The sequence below is a fragment of the Glycine soja genome, chromosome 20, assembly GCF_004193775.1.
Source record: "Glycine soja cultivar W05 chromosome 20, ASM419377v2, whole genome shotgun sequence".
In the NCBI taxonomy this organism is placed as follows: domain Eukaryota; kingdom Viridiplantae; phylum Streptophyta; class Magnoliopsida; order Fabales; family Fabaceae; genus Glycine; species Glycine soja.
The window spans coordinates 44,554,832-44,580,036 of NC_041021.1; the positions used below are offsets into that span (position 1 = coordinate 44,554,832).

A 25,205-nucleotide genomic window follows, 5' to 3' on the forward strand; every position below is an offset into this window, starting at 1 on the left:
TGAATTAGGTTTATCAGTTTCACTGTACTACTCATATGTCTCCTGCTTTCCTGTCAAATGTGTGACAAGAAAGAGGCTAATAAGACATAAGGTGTGTTTAGGTAAACAATTTAATTAGTACTTTTTCGATGAGCTTATCACATAAGAGCTTGTATTATAAATTTAACTTTGAAGGTTACTGACATATGCTGAAAAGAGCTTATTAGAAGGTCATAGGCCCTATTTGGATGAAGTTCTTCATTTGTACTTATAAGAGAAGAAAATAACAAGGTGAAATGAATTAAGTTTCTTCCATAAGCTGAAAGCCTAAAGTCAACTTATGCACCTAAGTATTGTGGGAAGTTAAATGGGAGAGCTTCTATACGATGTTATTGAAAAATGTTTACTAATTATGATATTCACATGTAAATAAAATGCTGAACAGGGCATTGCTGTTGTAGTTTCTGCATCTGATTATGGATATGGATTAATTTTAATGGTTTCAATGTACTACTCATATACTCCTGTTTTCCTGTTAAATGCGACAAGTTAATAAGACATAGGTTGCATTTAGGTAAACAACTTAATTAGTACATTTTCAATAAGCATGTTACACGAGACCTTATATAATAGTTTAACTGTGAAGCTTACTTACAAGCTAAAAAAAAACTCATATCTTTTGTGGTTGAGTTAGGCTCAAATCCACATTCTAAGACGGTATTAGAGTCTATCTTAGATCCATTAACGGGTCACCCACCATATTATTCACGTGCTAAGCCTGCATGAGAGGATATATTGAGAAAAACCTAATTCTCACATTAGCTAGAGATAGTGCCAAGATATAGTATACAAGTGGGGGAAATCCTCACTCTTTGAGCTAACTTTTGGGGTTGAGTTAGGCCCAAAACCACATTCTAAGAATAACCAACTTTTATAAGCCCAAAGAAACTCCATATAAATTCTTCTAGACACTCCCATACTTGGATCCAATGTAATTACATGAAATGATTTCCTGTTAGACTCACTCAGTTTTTTATACTTTCACTTTAGTACTTCATCTCTAACCCACAAGGTGCATGCTCAACACTTTTTTGTGTCTGATTGCAGTTATTTGAAATGGTTCAACATATGGGTTTTTTTTTTAACTGTTGCTTGATATATCAAGCAATTTTTATTTTTTCCTTCTGTGGTCATATACAATTTTGTTGGGTTATAAGTTATGTTATAACTTATATCAAGGTATTTAGTCAATCATTTTACCCATATTAAATTCGCATGCTCTTACCCTTCCACTGATTTATCATTTATGTCACAGACTGCCCGATCCAATGTTTCTAAATTTGATTTCCTCAGTGACTAAAATGGTCTTGTCTTTTGTCTTACTTTCTTTGTAGCCTAAACTTGTTTCTTTGGAATATTTACTTATCTACCCACTTTTAAATCATAATACCAACTGTAACCTACTATCATTAGGTGAAATATTAGTGTTTAATCATTATATGGTTTTTGCCTGATTAAAATGAATTATTTATGGTTTTCTAAGTTTGTACAGAACGGAATGCCTTTTTATCTTCAGTGTGTGTCTGTATATCTCTATATGTCTCTCCCCTTCTAGGATTTTGATTCTTATGTTTTGTTGAATTGTTAAGGTATGTCTGGGTCTTCATCTATGCTCACCTACCTAGATTGCAATTAACAGAATATGGGGTTTTGGAAGCAATATTTAAGAGAATTTTTTAGCTTTTTTCACTGTTTAGCCAACATACTTTATATGTGTATTTACCTGCCTTGTTCATGTCTTTTTGGGAATTTTAGATGGGATGCTGTAGTTCAAGTTTAAATGAACTTATACATGTCTTAGAGATATGATTATGCTTTATAATCTGCGGCAGCAGGGAATTGTTTGAATAGAACAATTCTCTAGCTGCATTGGATCATCAGTGAACTCTTACAAGGTTGGTCTCAATTCACAATATTATTGATATCAAAAGATATAATTGTAAACAACCATTTTGGTAATTCAAAAGATGGTAGTTAGTTATGAAAGTATACATCATAATGTACTTACAATATTCATTGTTTCAGCATTTTATTATGCATACCGGAAGGTCACTGTGTTTGTTTGTTGTGATTCTAAATATGATGATTCTTATTTTATTTCTCACCCTGATTGCTCTGTTAACAATTAAGTGTCCAAGTAAAATCTATAAAAATGGTTAGTAAGTATTTGCAGCAACTAATAGACAAGGCTTGGAGGATTCTTGATTTGATATTTTATGCTGTTGATGTTTTGAACATTTTGGTTAAACATTATTTTTATGTTGAAATATATCCTATTGATAAGTTAGCATGCTCACTTTGACATAAAAATTTCACAGGTCTTTGCTGCAAAATGAGTTTGCTCAGGGGAAAACCTGAGTGATGATTGATAAAAGGGCAGCTCATGCAACCGTCCTTATTGACATAACCAATCACTTGAAGACTACGTCTGTCGCTGATTCATGATCTGACTATCTAGGTGATAATGATGATGTTACAACATGAAATCGGTCTTTACTATAGTGTATGCTACAAGAGGATTCCGAGAGGAGAAAATGGACCCTGGAGTAGTGTAAATTATACTATAATTGTAATAATAGTCTTGGTTGCAAGTTGCAACAAGTGAGCAATGGGGTCAAGAAAACCATACTCAGTATTTTTTTCCCCCTTTTTCAGCTTTTACACATGTTGGTCATCTTCCATTTTATTGAAAAATATTCAAGTCCCACATCATCTAAAAATAAAGTCAAATTATAATATATAAATGAGAAACAACCCATACCCCTTAAGCTAATTTTTGGGATTGAGTTAGGCCTCTCACATTATTCATTTTAAGACATTTGAATGTAAAAGACATGCAAATTTTTTATTTTTTCATGTGCAGGCGATTCTGTATTGCGTTTTAAATGGTCATAGACTGCATTTTTTATGCAGGTTAATGCGGTTAATCGTAAATTGTTTGTTGACACTTTTTCATTTGTACTTTAAGCTTTCGATGGTGTGATTCATTTGTTTATCAATTTAAGATTTAAGATGGTGTTGGCATATAAATAGAACGGAATGGGACAACCTGTTCAGTTTAGATCTTTGGGTTTTTTCCTTTTTTGTGGAACTAAAATGTACCGAGTTTTTAACTTTTTGTCTAGTTTGTTATGATTTGGATTCACAAGTTCTTCTTGTGATTTGAGCTCTAAAAATTCATTACGTTGACTGATCTTGTACCACAATCAAATTAACTTAGATCTGGAGTTTAATACTGATGCATTAGTAATGTAAAAAAAATTGTACTAACAGTTTTTAAAATAATTATTATTTAAGTTAATATTTTTAAACATACCACATTTTATGATTAAATAACAGTAATTTTTTCCTACACTCTTTGTTTAATTAAATTCTTATCCTTATATCATAAATTGTGATTGCTCTATTCTACATATAACTCGGGTTGTGTTGAGTTCTACAGTTGAAAGAAGATTTGATTGATTTCTATGCAAAGTCTAGATTTGGTTTGCTCACTCAACAATTTTGAAGTAAAGTATATAATTAACCATAACCTAATGGATCATTTCTTTTTTATATTGGGTAATGTCTTGGAAAAGCCCAAGTCATTTTTTTAAAATTTTTTTTGTTGTCTCCTTTCCTTCATAGTTCATAGTACGCAGATGACATATTATGGACTTGCAGCACAAGTGCTTACATATTGACTAAAAGTGGGTTAACATCGAGGGTAAATAGTCTCAAAACCACAAAAATGATTACTAGATTCCCAGGTAAAACCAAGTGAGTCATTTACCCTGCAAATTTAACCTAATGTGAATGTACTAGGATACATTATACATAGAACCTTACAAGGTTTAAAAATTTAAGTGGAGCAATATCTTAAACTCAGTTAAAATTAAATATAAAAATATACTATTATATTATTATTTTTCGTCCAACTTTGCTTTTTAACTGTTTAACTCATTTGTCGGTAGGGTTTGGATCCTAAAACATTGTTTAGGAGGTTGGTATAAATTTGGATTCCTTGGGAATTGTTGAGGTTGAAAGAGAAAAGGTACGGGTTACCAGTTTAGTGCTTTATGGAGCAATGAATTATTGATAATCATTCTTCTCTTCTAGTAAAGTTGAATGTTATTGTGAAATGGAACTGTAGAAGGTAAAACTTGTAACCAGCATGTTAGGTTTTTTGTTTAGTTCTTTCTAGAAGCTAGCACAGAAAAGTTGTTACTTCTCTAAAATAGACCAAATCAAATAAGCAAAATTGACTATTGAATGGACTATACTGTTGTTTACTCAGAATGATCTCGGTTTCTCGCCTCACTAATAGCCCTAATTTGTGGCTGTATGGCATGATATCATATCAGGCCTGATTAAAATTGGGCCAAGAGTTAGTTGAACCCAAATTTACATAGCCATGTACCAATTACCATTGTTATATGATTAAAAAGGAAAACGAGGGGGAGGGCTAATATATGCAGACGATATATTTTAAATGGATAGAAAAAAAAAGGAAAATCTTTTACATGTATTTACCTTTGGGAAAACAGACAATGTGGTAAATTACACATTAAATCAATCTGATTTATATAAATATATATTTCATTTATGCTTACCATAGAATAGACAAGAAAAAACCGATATTGAAACTAGGGATCAAAAGAATCTTTATTCTTTTTCTGTTCTTTACATATAAAGCTTTCCCTCATTTATGGCAAGAAACTCCCTAGCTTTCCCTTTATGTAGTCAAGTGTTTTTATTTGATGTGACAAAATTAGTTATAAGAGCATCATCCGTGAGATACTTTTTTTTGGCCCTTCCTGCATGATAATCCATTGCCATCCGAAAGCTAGACTGTTATATTTTTCAACTTATTTAATTGTTTGTCTTAATGATTTTCATTACAGAGAAAAGTTGGATTAGTTTGGGCCTTTGATGAGGTATGGTAACCTTTAATAGGAAAAAAGTTGCCAAATTTTATGAACGATGCTTTATTTGGGGCTCAAATTACTATTATTAGATTCCCATGGAATATAATTTTTGGACCCAGTAATCAGACACAAATCTGGAATCATTTTAGCATTTGCAAGCAATCACAAACCCAGAATATTGGGCTTTCTGGCTTGCAAAATTATAAAACTTTAACCTCTTTATAAAACCTTCAATGATTTAGGTTCACTTCCTTTGTAAGAAAGGGAAAAAGGTACTTAATGTCGGTAATCATTTATAAACTTGTGGTTGGAATTACTCATTTCTCTCTCTCTCTCTCTGTGCTCCCTTTCCCGTTTATGATCAGATAAACCTTAAGACACTTTGATTATTTGTACCACACTGTCTTTTTTTTTTTTTTTTCTTTCTGAATGAATGTGTACGTATATATAACCACATGGCACTAAAGTTGAAGTGCAAAATTGAAGCAGAAATCCATGCTTCAAAGTTCATATTATCTCAAGAAATTTGCCTATGACTAAATAATATGTTGGTTTGTCAAAAAAAAATGATAAAACAAAACTAACATTGTAGCCAGTGACACGGAAAAGAAAAAATTGAGACATTATCTTAACTTTGTGATTCATCCAAAAAGAACCGAGTCAAGGCGGCAGATTGATAGTGAACGAATTGAATAATCTACTCAGAAAGCCATAATAAATTATCAATCATATAAACATAAACCATGCTCAATGAGCGCAAAACAATTCAAGGTATTTGGTTATTATTGTGATTATGATTCTTAACATGATAGGCACCAGCTAAGAAAGTAAATTGAGGAAGGCTCTAATTGACATAACACAGTAGTTAGGATTTATGTAGCAGACCCTGTAGTAGAAAAAAATTCTTTGGTTGTTGGCATTCTAAACAGAATCACAGTTCCACCACGGTTTTTGAGGCTAAGTATGCAGTAAAGTGAATGATTAACATGGCTTTTTTTCCTGTGTGCCTTCTTTAGAATTGTTTAATTACCTACACAATGAATGACATTATGTTTTAGATTCTGCCTTGTGTCCCACCGAAGCTTTAATGGTAAGATATTTTGATCTTATCATTTTTTTTTTCATGTGGACAGGGAGAGATTGTCAATCAGAACAATATGCACTATCTCAACCAAGAGAATCTAGAGTTTGTCAAACTGGGGACACCTACCTTATTGTTTTAGTTGCCAAATTACTCCCACTAGAAAACCCTTTCTCAGAAAGCTTCTAAATAATTTTAAAGTGAGCATCAGTGTCTCCAATATGCTCTAACATTAAGGCCTACCTCACAGCCCCCATCTAATTTCACCTCCTTTGCTTGGAACTGCACTAATATTCCCTCGGTGTTATTTTTAATTTTAAAAACCATTTTGAGGTACAATGTCTTATTGGTTTGACCTAGTGCTGAAAGCATGAGAAGCCAATCATTTTTTCTACTTTAAGCAAGATAATCTGTATAGATAGTACTACTACTACAAAAAATAAAGTCGTGTGGCATCATGATCATGAAAATACCAAAACAATAATGATTCATGTGAGTAGAAATAATGAACGAGTGTGGTTGATCTCAATGACTGTTATGTTAAAGCTGCAATGTTATATGGTCACATGCTGCAGTTGTTTAAATCCCTTTATACTGCAACCCTTTTGCTTCTAAAGGGTAAAGGTCGAATTTTCTGCTTGGCACTATGGCAGAAACTTCTAGTATCTAGTATGAAAGCAGATAGAGATAATGGCAACAACATGGGATGTCATCCTCAACTTGGCAATTGATTTGTTGAAATGGGCAGGACTCTACTTATAAGTGCTATCCAACCATAATTTGACTGACATATGCAGCATAGTTCCTAGCATTCACATATATCTATCACAACTTTTCTGGCATGGACTAGAAAAATTGTGAAACTGAAAAATTAAATAATTCACTTTAGGATATTCTATGATAATGAGGGAACAGGATATGGAACGGATATTGCTAGTTGCATGTGTGTGTAAGTGTGTAACGATCACTTCTATTAGTGGAAGTTGTGTGATTTGCTTGAGAAACATACAATTGCACACTAAATTTTTAATTTTTTGTAACTGTTCTGTTTAATTTTAGGATTAGTTATAAAGAATTATCTGCTGGAATAAAAAACAATATTAGGAGATTTACAATAACTTACACATTTTACTCAACCTAACTGAATTAGATTTCCTTAACTATCATTAGTTACAATGAGGTTAACTTGGTCTTCTCTACAAACTCCACGATTTAAGTACATCTCCAATTCGAATGGTCTTTTTTGCAAGTTAATTATTTTTTGAGGCATATAAAGCTCTTTTCCAATCAGTGATTTTTCCTCTCATTCGGGCACTGTATCTGGACTAATTTGATTAAACTTTACGCCAAACTTTACAACCATATCCTTTAATTCGAAAATCTTTAATTTGTTCCTACTTAATTTTGGCTTTTCTTGCTTAAAGGTTGTGTACTATATTCTTCACATTCAGAAATAAGCAGAGCTAACACTAAACAAAAAAGTAAAGCTACCTGTAAAAAAAAGATAGAAACCGTGTATGATTGTGAGCAAGTCAAGAAGTAATTCCAACTAAGCAACGACGCGTGGACCTTTGTTTTGCTAAACCCATAAATATTGGAAGCCAGTTTTCTTGCAATATTGCTATCGTGCTATGTTATGTTTATGTTAGTCCAAGGAACATGGTTCTTCTTACAAGGACAAATGGGATCACGTTGTTTCTTCTAAAGGTGACTAATTCAGTTATGGTTCCACCAATGGTTGGACAACACTTAAGTCATGAGCTGCTTATTATGGTTGTTAATTAATTACGCGTTTGAACTTAATTTCAGCTTCAATAATTATTATTTGCTGATTACTATTGAATGCTTCATTGGTATCAAGGCCAGCTTGACATTGAGGAATGTTGGTTTGTCTAACTTAATTAATGTTATACTAAGGTCATCAACGCATGATACACCTTATGCTTAAAAAGTAATCATTTCTAGAACATTTCTGTTACGTTTTCTATTTTTCTTAATCCTATTTAGGTATTAAAGTAGAAAATAGCATGCGGTATTTGACATTGTGGTAGCAGCTTACTAACGTGGTCCGACTAATTAAGAAGGATAAAGTTTTTCTTAGTACTGACAAAATTTGTCCTCCCCTAATAAATTTGAGAATATTGTTCTTACCTATAAAATCATACACTGAGCTGTTATTTCTGCTTATTCTATAATAGCAATGATCGATAATGAGGTCAAATTATCCGAAATGTCTCACTGGTTTAGATTTAGACTTATTGGTGATTTTTTCAAAGCGTCATTAATTAGTGTATTTCAATATAACAAATGTTAAGCAGTACTCGTCATATCAGTTAAGAAATTAAAAGAAGAATTTTTTTTATTAGAATACACGAAATTATACCATTCATGACTTTTTTTTAGCTTTTATGTGATTTTTTCAATAAATGTTTTTTCCTTTTAATTTTTAATCAATGCCCGATAACACTAATTAATAAGACTCTTTAAATATATTGGCATAAGGTTGTAAGCGAGTGAGTTTTTTTTTTAAAGAAATTGAGGTTCAAATGCTTATAATAATTATGAAATGACTTGCTATGGGCTCCTATGTTATTAGTCTGTGCACTTATGTCATAGTAATAATAATCTGGGATAAAATTTGCTTATGTGAAGAACATTTTACATAAGTAAGATGGTTATCAGACCTTTGGGTGTTTGGAATTATTCCTTTGACGCTCTTTTCAAATGATCATGTAATAAATATTAAGATATGTAAAAAAATAAAATTAATCTTACTAGAACAGTACCTATGCCATGCACAAGCAACAGAGAGAAAAAGAGAGAGAACACAGCGAACTCATGTTAAATAAAATATTAACCTGTACCTTAAAAAAAAATATAAAAATGGTGACCAACTATTTTTATATATGTATAAATAAGATATCATATATATATATATATATATATATAATACTGTTCAAATAAGTTTTTAATTATTAAATTATAAATTATATAGTAAAATGTTAAATAAATAAATGTATATATTAAATGGAAAAGATAAAACTAATTGAATGCATCATACTTATTCATACACTTACTAATTTATAGTATATTTTTTCATTATTTTAAACAAATTAATTTATATTTTATATTTTTCAGATATAAAATGATTATTTTGTCAAAAATAAAAGATGATATTTTGTTAAACCTTATTTTGCGCTATTTATTTATCATTTTATATTTTATAGTATGCTGTAGTTTTTGAACTTTTTAAATTTTAAATGAAATTACATATTAAATATGATAATATATAATTTAGTATTTAAAAGTAATGAGTATATTAATAATGAAGTTAAATTTTCATACTTTATTATAACTAATTGGAATTAAAGTTCGCATTTTTTTTAAAGTATCTTATTACCTGATAAATGAGGGATTAATCTCCGGAAATATGTTAGGTGCTAAACATTCATTTATAATTTTCCTTCCTTATTATTATTTAAGTCTCGTTATAATTGTCGTATCCAAAATAATTATTATTTTAATTTTTTTAATGTAAAGCTAATTATTTTATTTTACTTATATCTCTTATAATATTAATAGCGAATAACAAAATCTATAAATGAATTAATGATAATATAAGATTAATTTTATAAAATTATTATTATCTTTTATTTATTTATTTATTATTTGTGTAAAATAATATTGGAGGATTATTATTTTGAAATGGAGGGAGTATTTTTTTTAAAAAAAAAGTTACTAAAGTAACCTTTGTGTCAAAATAAAATGTAGATATTGGCAAGTAGCTCTGTCTCTTTAACTCTCACCCAAGAAAATATCAGAGTAAAATCCGATGTGGGCTCTAGTAATAGAAAATGGGCCTTAGTTATTTAATTGACTTCATATTCGATTTTATCTAGTAACTAGTAATGAAAAAAAGGTGTGTATGTTATTAAATATGGATATGTTTTGTTAGTAAGTATCTTAACACTTAAAATGCTCAATATTAACGAGTGTTTCATACATTTTATTCAATATTTGTAATCATTTAAAAATATTAAATGTTTTTTGTGTTTAAATATAATGAGTATTTTTTATTTTAATTTTATGGCCTAATTAAGTTTTCATATTTTGAATATAATCCATTTTTAAAAAATTACCTAATATTCATTTTTTTCCCTTAGATATCTAAAAAAATATTGCGTTTTATTTTAGTACCTGTCATCAAGTTGCGTCCGTTAAATGATGACATGACAGACGAAATGCTATGTCATCACGCCTAGTCACTAACCACATAAACCTCTAAATCAGTGTCACATCATCACCTTCTTCTTCTTCTCTAATGGAAGCCACCACCACCGATCGCCCCTTCTCCTCTTCTTCCCCTTATCCCCTTTTTCCTCTTATCCACTTCTTTGGTCATGATGTAGCATAGGGGCTTGAGGAAATATAAAACAAAATATTAGAAATATTAAGGATGCAACAAGAATAAATCCAAGAAGGGGGAATATGATGTCATCAATTATTGGCGACATCTCCAACTTCACTGTCGATTAGAGCAATGGGAATACGAAGTCGTTGACGAAATATCTAGTCGGATACGACCCACAAGGCCTGTTTTTTACACGTTTCATGAAACGCAGCGTCGAACCTTACGAAAAATGCCCTTGTCTGTTCTGCTGTCAACTTCGTCGCAGGATTTTTCGGCAACGACAAGAAGACAACGCTTCACCCGACGCACTCATACTTGGACGTGTATTCTCTAACCTTCAATTCATGCTTCACCAACCACTCTTCACTGAGAAGAAACCCTAGGTTTGATTTGCGCACCTTTACGATGACATATTGCATGTTATTCGTGAGAAACAGGCTTCTTCGATGACTCTTTCAGAATCGTGGTTTCAAAGTCCGTTAGCATCGTTCTAATAGCGTCACAGAGTTTCACTATCGACGTAACGATCTATATTTTGAAAAAAAAATTCGGAGAATTCTTGCACTTCACTGTTTTTGGTGATTTTTTTCCCGAAAATCCAAAAAGAGATATGGTGTTGTCTTTGGTGATTTCTGCAAAACATGATTTCGCGATTCTTTTCCCCGAATCTGTTGGCGGTGGTGGCGTGGTGGTAGTGGTTTACGTTGGAGAAGAGAAAGAAGGTGATGACGTGGTGCTGACATGGAGACATGTGTTTACATGGTTAGTGACTAGGCGTGATGACGTGATACTCTGTCTGTCACATCATCACTTAATAAATGCAACTTAAAGGCAGATATTAAAATGAAACGCAAAAATTTTCCAGGTATCTGAGAGAAAAAATGAATGTTAGGTAGTTTTTAAAAACAGACTATATTTCATATATGAAAAACTTAATTAAGCCTAATTTTATTAATAAGGATTTTGATAATACTCATTTCCTTTTTTATTTTGAGCTAAAAAAATGTACTTGTGTGTGGTTCTTTTTGAAAACATTTTTTTTAATAATAATAGTCAGCATTGGTGACTTTATGCGCCCCCCACCCCTGGTGGTTGTTGTTTATCATTTTGGTAATCTTTTAGTTGACTCTTTTTTTTATCATGCATCCAAAATAATTTGTTTCTTCAATAAATAAGCTAAATTAATTATAAAAAATAATAATAATGACACTTAAAACCCTTTCACTTGCTTTTTTCTTCAATTTCATTTTTTATGAACCTTAAGTAGTGTCTGAGTAACAGGAAACATTTCTTGTTCCAGAGTTAGAAATTGATTAGCCTTAATCAATATACTAATGAAGTTAGTTAGATTGGTGAATAGGCCCCAGCTTCAATGTGCACAACTTTCTTCCTCTTCATTTCAAATTATTTGAACTTTAGAAGGGCTTTAGGTCCACACGGGAGGGACCTCCTCGTTCACTTATTTTGTTCATTCTTTTATCCTTAACAATGCCTTAGCTCTTTCCCTAAAAAAAAGGCCTTAGCTCTGCATTTGGAAGTAAATTGGGACCCTGGCCACCAAGGACAAACAGCTTCAGCATTTACTAGTTCATTAATATAGACCCCAACAAAAATTTATAATTACAGAAAAGAGATGGCACATGCATTAACATCATTCTTGAGCATTTTCCTAATCATTTCAACTTGAGTGAACCTTATTTCTTATTTTGGAATTAAAAACATGTTTGATTAAGAAGACAACAGTTTGATCGATTTGATTTTTATTTTCAGGGCATGAAGTAATTCTAGGCAGCACTTTATATAAGGCAATTCAACCACATTTTAAAAACCATCATATAAAAACTAAAAGGTAAAAGGTCAATGGCCATAGAAGAATTATAGAAACAACCAACAGTTAAACATTGAAGCATATCAAACATCCAAATTGCCACTTTAGAAGGGAAAAAATCAACATCAATATAAATGTAAACAGATCCCTATTTCAACTCAAAATTAAGGACATAAAAACAAACAATTTCAAGGTCAAATGGGCCAGTTGAAGTGCTATATGAAGAGTACAGACTACGTTGGGGATGGACTGAATTAAAGCCTTGAAGTATGGAAAGATTTATGATGAAGCCTAAAGACAAAAATGAGAGTGGAAGAACGAGATAAATACCCGCTAATCCCCAACTACCTCGGCACAAACCCATGTTACAAACTATGTATTTTTCCAACTAGAGGGGAAAAAAGTAACAAATGGGCGTGGGAACCATAGAAAACGATAATTTGCTTTTTTCTGATTTCTCAATCTTTAATTTGGACTTTTTTCTGTTTAAATCTTTAATTTGGACTTATCAATACAATTCGAGTCATGAATTTTATTTTTTTCTTGCATGTTATTTCCACGAGCTTCTTTTTTTGATGAATTTATTTCCACGAGCTAATGCTCAAAGGTTCTTCCCAGAAAATTGAGTGTCTGTGCCCCCACACCTCAAATGACCCTACCTTTTACACTCCATTATTTAATAAGCCACTAGGGTCTTAGGCGTAAGTCATTTTCAATGCATTGCCACATAGGCCAGTAGTTAAGCGTGGTGGTTGCTAAAGAATATTAATGTCTCTTGTGTGGTAGCATGTGTAACTGTAGGCATATTACGTGGTAAATAGGCATCCTATGTGTTAGGTATTTTTTTCAAGGTAATTCAGCTAGATGGCATTATCTAATAAGAGTAATGACTTTAGATATAATACTATAAGCAGCTAGTACTAGTAGAAGTTTGAACGAATAATGCTATGGAGAACATTAGAGTTTAAGTGGATTTAGTGTGGCTCCACTTCTATCATGCGTATGCAAATAAAAAAAATAGTTCAAATAAAATATAATACTAATAAAATACATATTATTAAAGTAATTTGTACTTTGGTTAATTTTAAGCATTTTTTATGGATAAATTATATATAGATTTAATTGCATATTTTATTACCCAACTTTTATTATTTCATAAATTTTATCATCTAAATTTTTAATTTTTCACATTTTATCATATGAGTTATTAAAAAAACTTTGAAAATAAAATACGTGAAATGATGATAATTGAATGATAAATTATACAATTAAATCTTAGGTTGTATAGCGAGTATAATATCATTTATTTTGTATGAATCAAAATATTTTTCGGTTGAAAGCCAATAACTAATCTCATGAGATACTCAAATTGATTTAAGGGATTAACTTCTCTTAATAGATATTTTTCAATACACATGAATTAGAGATCAAACTCATAATTACATGCTTAAGGGATAAATTTATGTATCATCCATATTACATGAGATTGATGCATGCGAGTATAATTTCATTGTCACATGCATTTATTGATTTCGAGAAAAGTGAATAATAGAATGGAAGGGAGCTTTTTTTTAAAACAATAAAAATATCTTGATTAGTTTAGAAATTTAGAGGGGGGAGAGGAAAAAATGGGGGAACTAAAATCTTTTTACTTCCATTTTTGTTTTCCGTTCAATATTGAAGAGTTAGAGAAGGAGAAAAGTAATTTATAATTTTTGGAGTGTATATCAATATAAGTATCCTTTAGATTTTATTTATTTTCCTTCCGTTGTAACAAGAGTATAACAACTTATGTATAATTAAGTGATTTGACACAAATAATTAATGTATTAAAGTTAAGATTAAATCGTTTAAATAATATTAAATTTAATTTTTGATAAAAATAATTTTTAATTAAAATTTATTTAGTTCCAGATCAAAATCTGACTTAATCAGAGTTGAATTATTAAGACCAAAAGTTAAATAAGTTTACTTTTCCTAGTTTTTCACCGAAAAAAAGCTTCTCCATTTTCCTTATAGCCGAACAAAAGGACTCTTCTCCGCCCCCGGGTCCATCAAAACTACAAACTTTATTTAAAAAATATAATTAACAAAAAAGTTAATAAGTATTTGAAAGTAACTATTACTGTAAAAATAAAAATTATTTACAGTTATATATATATATATATATATATATATATATATATATTTATTTATTTTTATTTTTTTAAAAAAAATGTTTGTAGTCCTTGTATTTTTTATAAAAAATATTATTAATCTGTATATTTTAATCCTTGACCAAATATTTGATCTGAATTGAAATTTGAATGTGTGTATATATACATATAGTAGAGTTTTAAGTCAAAAGATAAGATATATCTATATTAGGAATTAAATTTTTATCATTAAGGTTTATGTGACTTCAATGTAAAGTAAAATACTAAATTTTATTAGATAAATCTTAGTTGAATAGATGTATTGAAAGTTATTTTTGTTTCAACTTTAAAGAGAGTTTATTTATTATAATTAGTGACAATCTTTACTATAAATAAAGAAGAGAATTAGTGGAGAAACACAACACATAAAATGTGCTTGTGTGATATTATTTCTTGTGTGACAGCTAAATAATTTGAGTTGATTTCATGGATTTAGATAAGAAGTGTCAAACCATATTAGATTATTGTGTTTGTTATTATTTTTTTTACGATGTAATTTTTGTTGTATGCTCACGATTCATAGGGGTGGATAATTTTATTTGTGTATGTGATCATTGATTACCGAATATATATATATATATATATATATATATATATATATATATATATATATATTTGTATAAAAAAATAGATATACTTTGTAAATGAGCTTTATCAATATTTTATTCATCTTCATTACAATTTTTTACCGACAAACTTATAAACTCTTGGACCTCTTCATCTTCGTTACAATTTTTGTATGAAAAAATTTTCTTCTAAATATGGAGCTGACCTCGTAATTTCTAGAGAAAACTTCTTTGTACTCAGTCTACAAAAGGAAAGGAAAAGAAAAAGGAAAAAGAAAAAAAGTATATTAATCACATAATGAGGACTTGTTAGACACCGTACATGGGTCTCAAGACATGGCACTATCAGCAGCACGATTACACGTCCCCACTTCTTTTGCTACATTTCAAAGTAAGAACAAGAAATATTTTTTAGAGAAATGTTTCCAACACAGTGTAAACCACACTTTTTAAAACATATTATTTTATCAGTTAAAATTTATTAAAAGTCACCCAATTTTATAAATCTCACACTATATTTAAAGATCTATTTTCGTGGTGTTTTTTTAAACTACAAATATCTCTTTGATGGAAGACAATTCTATTGAAATTGAGTAAAATTATTATTGCATGTGATTTTATAATTAGATGAAATGTTCAAACGTGGTAGTTCCTTTCCGAAGACAGTACTCCCACACGTTGTTTAATTTCCCTCTCCTCTCCCAATATCCACAGAATTGGGTACCTTGTTTTGTAAGCATCGTCCCCAAAATAGTGGGTGTAGCTACTATATCTGTATCACAACAGTGGCATGCAAGAACGGATTCTATGCACATGAAAATTGGATACCATATGAAGGGGACCAAAACAACTGTTATTCCATCAGGATTTTGAACTGCGAAAGTCCCATACTGATACTGTTGTGGTAAGTGAAGACCAAACCGATCATTTTGAACTATGGGTATTTGAACCAACGATTGAAAGCTACCCAGTGATTATCCATTAACTAGTTTAGGGGTTGGGGGAGATGAACTCAAATACATGAAAGTTTGAATCATATATGTATATATACACGTTTTAAATTGACTTTGAAAGAATGAGCAGTGGCTATTCTAGGCTTCTAGCTGTGTCATAGCTAGCAATTCCATAGTTTTTAATTTCAATGAATAAATCATGCTGGAAAGATACATGTGAGTCATATGTATGTAACGTTAAAACGGTTGGATATACAAGCATATATGTTTACTAGACTTTGAATTTTATCTTCTATAATCTATATATAATTTAGACAAAAAAGGAAGTTGAATTTTAATTTTAATTTTAAAAACAAAGGCAACAAGCAAATACGCTAAGAAACATGTTCCTAATATCACTTTGAATTAAATCACTCTCCTATATTACTCAACTTATCGAAATAAAAATATTTATTTTATATGCATTTGTAATTTCTAATGAAGATTAATTACTGTTTTTGATAGAAATTACTTTATATCAATATTATTATTGGATACTTTCAGGATGACGAGGGAGCTATGTACCTGCAAAAATATTGATATAAAATACAAGTAGTAAGAACTAATTAAATTAGGGAATTATAAGGTTCACCGGCCAAAAAGAGATTGAATGATTATGTATTTGTTTATATAATGGTCTACATATCATGATGAAATTAGAAAACCAGTGCTTTAATTTTCTCATGAGCAAATGCCCTGGTCTTTATTTACGGGCAGGGATAGATATGTAGCTAAAAAATTTAGTATTATTTTTCGTATTTGCCCAAATTAGCATTGATTAACAACTTTCCTTTTTAAGGTGATTCATTGCATGCGTAAAGAACTATTCTTTTGTCCTTGTATATATTAATTTATGATGGTGTAGGAATATTTATCACGCCACTGCACGTGCTGTTACATTAATTCATGAGGTCATTGCACAGATGACACACGTACATTAACACATGGTATGCATTTGAATTAAGACACCGCAAAATATGCATGGCATCTATGAGCTAGCAAGGTTGAATTGAATATATTGGCTGATCGTGAAATATTAATCTTTTGGAATGTCTCCAACGCAACTAACAGCTATTTTGCAGTTCCCTTTCGACAGTTCATTCGATTGTGATTCATGCTACTCCGGTCGCGGGACGCCTGTTATTTTCACACTACACAACTGAAGGATTTTGGTTTGTTATGCCAAATATAGATAAAGCCAAAAACATAAGCGCCAATTATATAATCTGAATATTGTTACATAATCAAAATATACCAATTAAAGAAAGGGACATCACATACCACTCGTTAAAACTTCAGGTTTTTCGGACTCATTGATCCCATATATCATTGTTCGGACTATCACACACACATATTTCATTTCAGAACGTGTTTATTCTTACGTGAGAAAAGAGAATGAAAATAAAAGATCTACGCTAAAATAATTATTTAAAAAGTTCATTAAAAGACTTAAATATATTTTTATATGTTATCTTTTTAATAAAATTATTTTTGAATCTTTATCATTTAAAATATTTATTTTGGTCTTTAATCTTTTAAATTTGGATTAACATTGTCTTTTTGAAATCATAATATTTTTCGGTTTTGGATAAATGTTTTGAATCAACTTTTAACTGATTTAAGAAATAAAACTTGTTTAATTAAATTTATCTACATAAAATTGTGGATCTTAACTAATATTTAAATCAAATTAAAATAGTTTGATAAAAAAAACTCAAAATGCTTTAAATTAGAATTAGAATTTTCATTTTGTACTATAAAAAAAACATATATATGAATATTTGTATTAGCTAACAATGTAAATTTAATTTCAAATAATATTCTGTTATAGGCAGCCAATTAAATGTGAAAGCATTTGTAGAATCAAAAGTTATTGACACAAGTAGTATGACACTTAGATCTCTTAAACAAAATCTAGAATTCAACCTCTATTTCAATATTAGATTACAATTAGATATATCACATTTGTAGAATAAAAAAGGGTTAACTCGTTAGGAGGAAAATTAGTTGAGTATCAAATAAGAAGTCTCAAACACCTCTTAGTTACACTCAAAAAAAGGCATTTGTAGAAAACAACAAACATTCAATTTTTATCGGCCAACAAAATTATGAAGAAAGCATTTTTTACATGATTATTATATTATTTCATATTATTGTGCAATTTTATATTTATTTAAATTATGAATTTTATTCGTTTAAATCGTTTCTCTTTTTGATATAATGTGTTATAAGTCTTTGTTATAACCAGTGTCACATTGAATAGAATGAGAAGTTTAACGTGGTATTTAACACGGAGCTCTTCCACCTACCTAACTACCTAAGGTACAATGTGTGAGTGAAACTATCATTGTAAGGGAAATTGGTTATCAGTCAATGCTAGAAAAAATGGCTATCTTTGGGACATTGGATGAGCTACAAGTTTCATATTGAATAGATCATAGAATAAAAACCTTAATGCTATATTTAAACCATACTATCTCACCTCATGAACAAATTTGTTAATTTGGACTCCTCACACTTAGACTTGAGTCAACAATTTTGCTCTTCCATCTAGATGTCTTTCATTTTCTTTACAAGTCGAGTAGAAAAAAGTTTTAAAAGTGTTCATTTCCCGAATCATAAGGGGAACAAAACAAAATATTGGTCTGCAAAACTTTATATTATTGTCCATGTGAAATCAGATTACGAGTAAAACTATACGGACATGCGCAAGTAGCTTAGAAAAGCTGTTTGAACTCGACAGATTAAAAAGAAGAAAAAGTCTAGAAATATATTTCTATGGAAAATCCATCATATTTAATACCAACTTTTAAAGTTTTCTTTAATTTGCTAGAAATATGAGATTATTAATTTCCAAAAGCTTAAGTTTAAGCTGTGATCATGATATGGTATTAGACTTTCGATTGCCGACTGAATTAATTAATATCCAATCCTTAATACTGTAATTCTTCTAAATAAACTATAGTTTCAAAGAAAAAACAATCTCCTTCCATCAATTTTTCCGCTCCCTTAATCAAACCAATTGCTACCATGCATGTTCCATTTTCGGTTATTTATAATTTATAATTTATATACAACCTGCATCAATGATCACCTCATTCTTTTTTGACTTTAGACAATATTAAAATTGAATGCCAACGTTTTACAATGGTTATTGAAGATTTTCCTGGATATTAAATATGCTTAGCAAGTCATCTCCATCACATCGAAAAAGTTTTAATTTTCACCCTTCTTTGGCAGTTAAGTTGTCACTATAACAGTTACTATTGCTTTGCTATTATAATAGTCACCATGCAATAATTATTACCGTCATTGTTTTACGTCGGTATAGTGATTATTGTTGAAATAAACATAATGATAACATCTAACTATAAATGATTACTTATACATATTTCTTCTTAATCTATCAAAACCTTGTGAGAATTGCAAAGCTCAAGATCTAAAGGACCACGTTGAGTACCCAGTTTACGTTATGCTGCTACTGCTATGATCTAAACTTACCATATAATTCCCAGGTTTACGTTATAATTTCAATTGCTTAAGAGCTATGATCTAAATTTACCATACAATTCCCAGGTTTAATTATAATTTCAATCGCTGAAGATATATAAGAAAGTGTACATACGTGCTTAATTAATTTGCGGTTGAGAGATTTTCTAACGTTAAATAATTTTTTTAATTTCTTACTTCTCACAGCATGTGCATGAAAATGTGTATCTGTCCAATCAAATGTTAAACCAAACACACCCTGTATTTCATGCATATTATCAAATTAAATTTCGGACTAGATATTAATAATTTTTCTTTGTGGAAATCCATTGTTTTGGTGAATTGGAGCAAAGCATATTTGGAAAAGATTATAGTTCAAAGAGAAATAATCATTTTGAAAAACAAAATTATATCTCCAAAGTTAAATCAAGAGACAAACACTCGCGTTCTGACACAAATCAGAAGTTTCTTGAATATTTTTCTTGTATTCTTAGGATAAGGATAATGACGACTTATTACTTCTTATAAATTATCTGATCTCTTTATTTGATCTATTATCACATCCTTAATTTATACCCAGAAAAAAATACTATTCTTAATGACTTTTTTCTTCTTCTTAATTTCTCCCCAACTATTCCTAATTTCACGTTATAAACATTATTAATTTATTCGCACATTTCGGCGTCAAAAGAAAGCAATGGATAATTTATCCGCTAGTATCATTTCATAATTCATACACTATATTCTAATTGCATGCTGTACTGTACTGCATTATTCCTTTTGTTAAATATTTTAAATTAAATAATCACGTTTGATAGCAAAACAATTTTGTAGAAAAATCACATAAAAAATATGTTTTCTGTTTCTCCCAATTACCCACTCACCCCTCTCCGCACCCAAAAACTAACACACACGGTAAATTCGTTGACCATTGCTTGACCGTGCAATGATTAACGGCAAAAAAAAAAAAAAACCCTTTTTACACACTATTATATATTCTTTCACACCAAATCAATAATCATATTTTGAAAAAATGACATCAAATTAACAACATTATTTAATTTAACTTATTAAAAGCAAAATCTAACTTTACTTAACACATGTTTTCATAATGAAACCCCTTTTTCAAGCAGGTCATTCTATACGGCTTTATCAAAATACGTAGGCTGAAGTCACACTTCTCTCTGTGTTGGCTCTCTATATATAGCTAAACTCACCCTCTAGTTTTATCCAACGTAAGAAACCAAAAAAAAAATCCTGTTGAATTTAATCTTATTTGCTCTGTTTTTTCCTCTGTTTCTCACAAGACATAATGGAGTACAAAGTGAAAACCACAACCTCAACACCTTCTCCACCAATCCCAATCCATCTTCCCACTATGCTCTCAAACTCTCCCCCATCTTCATCTTCTTCACCTCCTTCACAATCTCCCACTCCTTTCCCTTCACCCTCTCAGGGCTCTCCCTCTGCTGCTCCACCGTCTCCTCCGCCGCCGCCGCCACCCGTGGTGGTTAGCCCTTGTGCTGCCTGCAAGATCCTCCGCCGCAGGTGTGTGGAGAAGTGTGTGTTGGCTCCATATTTTCCTCCCACTGATCCACTCAAGTTCACCATTGCTCATAGAGTCTTTGGAGCCAGCAACATCATCAAGTTCTTGCAGGTAGCATAGCATGCATTCTAACCGATTATTATTATTATTATTATTATTGCTTTGTGTGTGACCAGTTCACACTTCATGGCATGCCATTTTTCTTTAAAGGCAACAAAAGAATGGGTTGAATTGTCTCTGATCATTTTAGAGAAACAAAATCACGGGTTTTGGTCAAAAGTGGGAGGAAAAGCTAGCAAGGGGCATACCTAATTGATGATGGCCATGATGGGTTGTTGTTTTCTAACTTACTAACACATCAAAGCTATGCATAATTCTCTCTTCTTTCAACTCTAGCAACCACTACTTTCTTTTTCATCTTTTAGGGAAAAGAATGGCCAAGTCAAAAAAAAAAAAAACATTTTGCGTACCACTTATGTATCTCTTCTTTTCTATCTTCCTTTGGTGCTTCCCATTGTGACCACCAAGGTTTTACAAAACTTTGCAACTATAATTTCGGTCACAACATCAAGGTTCTTTTTTTTTTTTTTCTCTATAATCGTAATTGCAATTACATCTGTTCATAATTTCTCGCAATCTCAAAAGTTGTGAATTTGACCAAACTATAATCGCAACTGCAACAGTAATTTAAAACCTGGGTTTTACCACTATATAGGATATGGTCAAAAGTTAGGTGCCCACATTTGGAAACTATCTACTATGTTTACTAATTTTGGCCAAATTGGTGCTATGCTACCCCTTGTGACCAGCATAGTATAACAGCAATTTTCTTAATTTCTCCAATTCTAATAACCAAGAGCTTAATTTATGTTAACAGCAATGAAATTGCATTGATTTTCAGGAACTGCCAGAATCCCAGAGAGCAGATGCTGTGAGCAGCATGGTTTATGAGGCAAATGCTAGGATCAGAGACCCAGTTTATGGGTGTGCAGGTGCAATATGCCAACTTCAAAAGCAAGTTAGTGAGCTACAAGCACAGCTGGCCAAAGCACAAGCTGAGGTAGTGAACATGCAGTGCCAACAAGCCAATTTAGTGGCCCTAATTTGCATGGAAATGAGTCAGTCACAGGAGCAGCACGTGCTTCAGCCTCAACCTCACGTTGATATGAGCTGCTTCATAGAGGACAACAGTTTTGGTACTGCTTGGGAGCCTCTTTGGACATAATGGAAATTAATGAAATGTTATTTATGTATCTTAGATATTTGCATCAGAGAGATTAATTTTGTTCTATAGTAACTGGTAAAACTTTCAACCTCCCAATAAGTGGAGGAAGAGATAATGAAAATTATACTTGGGGAATCCAATTTCAATAAAGTCATTTAATTAGTTATATGGTAGATATGAGTCATGGTGCTTGCTACCTCATTAGTCATTTCATAAGCCAAACCTTTGACAAAAAGAAAAAAAAAAAATATATATATATATATATATATATATATATATATATATATATATATATAAAGAAAGAAAGAAAAAAAGAAGGGAGGAAGAAGAAGTAAAACATAATTGATGGCGGTCTTCTCCAATATAATGACTCAAGAGAGAAAAGTGGAATAGAAGAGAAGAAAATGAATACAAGAGGATAGCTGCTTTAGATTGAGTCAGCATAGTCTTGAAACAGCTTTGCAACTGTTTGTTTGGACCTCCTAATTTTTTCTTTTTCCTTTTTTATTTTAAATTGAAAAAAGAAATTGTGAGCTTTTCGTGTCACACCAACCCTGGACAATATCAGAGTGCCTTTCCTAGCTATCTATCTAATAGTAACATCCAAACAACAATTTTTGCTTTCTGCTTGCAATACCATAGCACCTTTAAGATGCTTCTTCAAAGGTAATCATTTTAAGACACCTATATACTTCTCATAATGGTTTTTAAAATTATATTCATTTTTCTTGTTTTAAAATTTTACTTTCATTATCATCTTAAATTCTAATTATTTTTTAAAATTTGCATCAAATACAAAAATAAAACTCTTTAAAAATTAACATGAGAAGACTTATTCCCATTCTTTATACAATGACATTCAATAATAGTGTATCCTCTCACCCATTCAGTGTGGTATGTTCTGGTTAGAACCATATAAATATAAGCTAAGACTAGAAATACAGGAAATAAAATTAATGATGTGATGTCCCACCTTTGAATTTTTTTTAAAAAAAGTGATGTTTCTAGACGATTTTCCTCATCGCATAGTCGGAATAGCATTTTGAATTAAAAAATAAATATTATTAAAAATGCAAAAAATGGGGTACATATTATTTTTCAAACAATTAAAACGATTAGTGTACAGAAAAAAGTTTTTTTTAATCTCACAAAATCTCATAATGTCAAGTAATTTCTCCTAATACTTAATATTAATATCACAAATGTACTATTTAATATTTTGTCTCTTATAAGACATTGGTAAACTAATGTTATCTCATCCTTTAGATTTTCAGGTGTCATATTTTGATAAAATAGTGTTTCATTATCACACTAATTTAATAAACTTTAATCAACTTGATGACATGTGATAAATTATGAAAGATGTCATGTAATTGATATTGTTAATGTCAAAAACTGATGGAACAGTCAATTTGATTTAATAAAGACACTAAAAAAAATCAAAGTGAAACTTTTTTAAATTTAAGAGACTGAACTAAAATCTTAAATGTATATAAGTTAGTTGATAAATATAAAATAACGATATAATTAATTGTTGGATTAAAAAAGTAAAAAAAATCTCAAATGAAAGTAAAAAAGCAAAAAAAAAAAAACAATAACTTATAAGCTAATTTATTTTTATAAGATAGTGAAATAACTTATGAAAATAAGCTATAAATTATCATGATAAACTTGTGTGTCAAATAAAACTTTGATTAAATTAACTCATAAACTAGTTAAAGGAGTTTTTACCTATCATCCTAATGCTTTCACATGATTCAATGTTAATTTAGGTTCAAAATTATTATTGGTTTTTAATAATGTAACTATACAAGTTTTTATACAAGAGTGAGTGAATCCCGCGCAACACATTTACCTTAGGCAATGACTCAATTACATGAGCGAGAACAGTACTTTTGATTTGGAGAGCTTAAAAATGATTTGGTAGATAGAACATTTCAATCATTCGGTTAAGTAAAACGCGCTTTGTTTTTAATCTTTTCATTTTCATCCTCAACCTTGCATGATTTTTCTCGTTGCCCAAAAAAACGCGTTGCAAACTCTATTTGCGTCGTTGTATATCACCTTCTGTCATCTCACGTGCAATCCTCAATGATCCAAGACTTACGAAAAAAAAGAGAGAAAAAAAGCGTTTAATGCTTTATCTCATATTCTCATCTCATCTCATTGTTTACATTTTACGCCAAAAAGGAATATAATGTTTTGATAACCATGTGCACATTGAGGGTACTCCCATCTCATCACATATCCACCAAACAAAGTAACATTGAAGTTGAAAGCTCGTATAGTCAAACCCCAAAACTATACATATTTCACCAACTAGGTACATTCATTGTATCCACGGGCTGCAAAAATTATTTAAATGCAAAACAAAAAAAAAAAAACAACGTCATGTTATGGGTGATTTTTAGGTTTAAGTTTTGAAATTTCTAAAAATTTCAATCAGTTTTTAGTTTTAATTTTAAAAAATTAAAATTAAAATTTAAAATATGATTAGTTTGAAAGTAAATTTATTTTGAAAGTTTCATACTCTAATAAAATTAGTTTAAGAGTGCTTTTGTGTGAGAGTTACGACAATGATGATGGTAATAGTGGTAGTGACAATGGTAGAGATATTAGTGATGATAGTGATAATAGAAATGACAATGGTGGTGATAACGATATCGATGGTGTCGGTGACAATGGTAGTGGTGGCGACAATGATAATAATAATAATGTTGCAGCAATAATGATGAGATAGCGATGGTGGTAGCAGTATAGGTGTCAACAGGGTAGTGGTGATTGGTGATTGTGGTGGTTATTACAAAGGTGGTATTGGTAGTGATGTGATGGTAATGGTAACGGTGATGGAGGTGGTATAGGTGGTGGCGGGGATAGTGGCATTGGTACTCTGATGATGGTAGTGGTAATAACGGTGATGAGAGCA

At 30.6% G+C, this 25,205-nt stretch overlaps 1 protein-coding gene across 1 annotated transcript; it reads left to right on the plus strand.

Moving 5' to 3' along the window:
• The first annotated feature begins 20,719 nt into the window (after positions 1-20,719).
• LOC114402491 (LOB domain-containing protein 1-like) lies at positions 20,720-22,452 on the plus strand. The gene is made up of 2 exons (XM_028365088.1): positions 20,720-21,165; positions 21,956-22,452. The coding sequence occupies exons 1-2, from the start codon at positions 20,821-20,823 to the stop codon at positions 22,277-22,279; spliced, it is 669 nt and encodes a 222-aa protein (XP_028220889.1). The 5' UTR covers positions 20,720-20,820; the 3' UTR covers positions 22,280-22,452.
• The last annotated feature ends 2,753 nt before the right edge of the window (positions 22,453-25,205 follow it).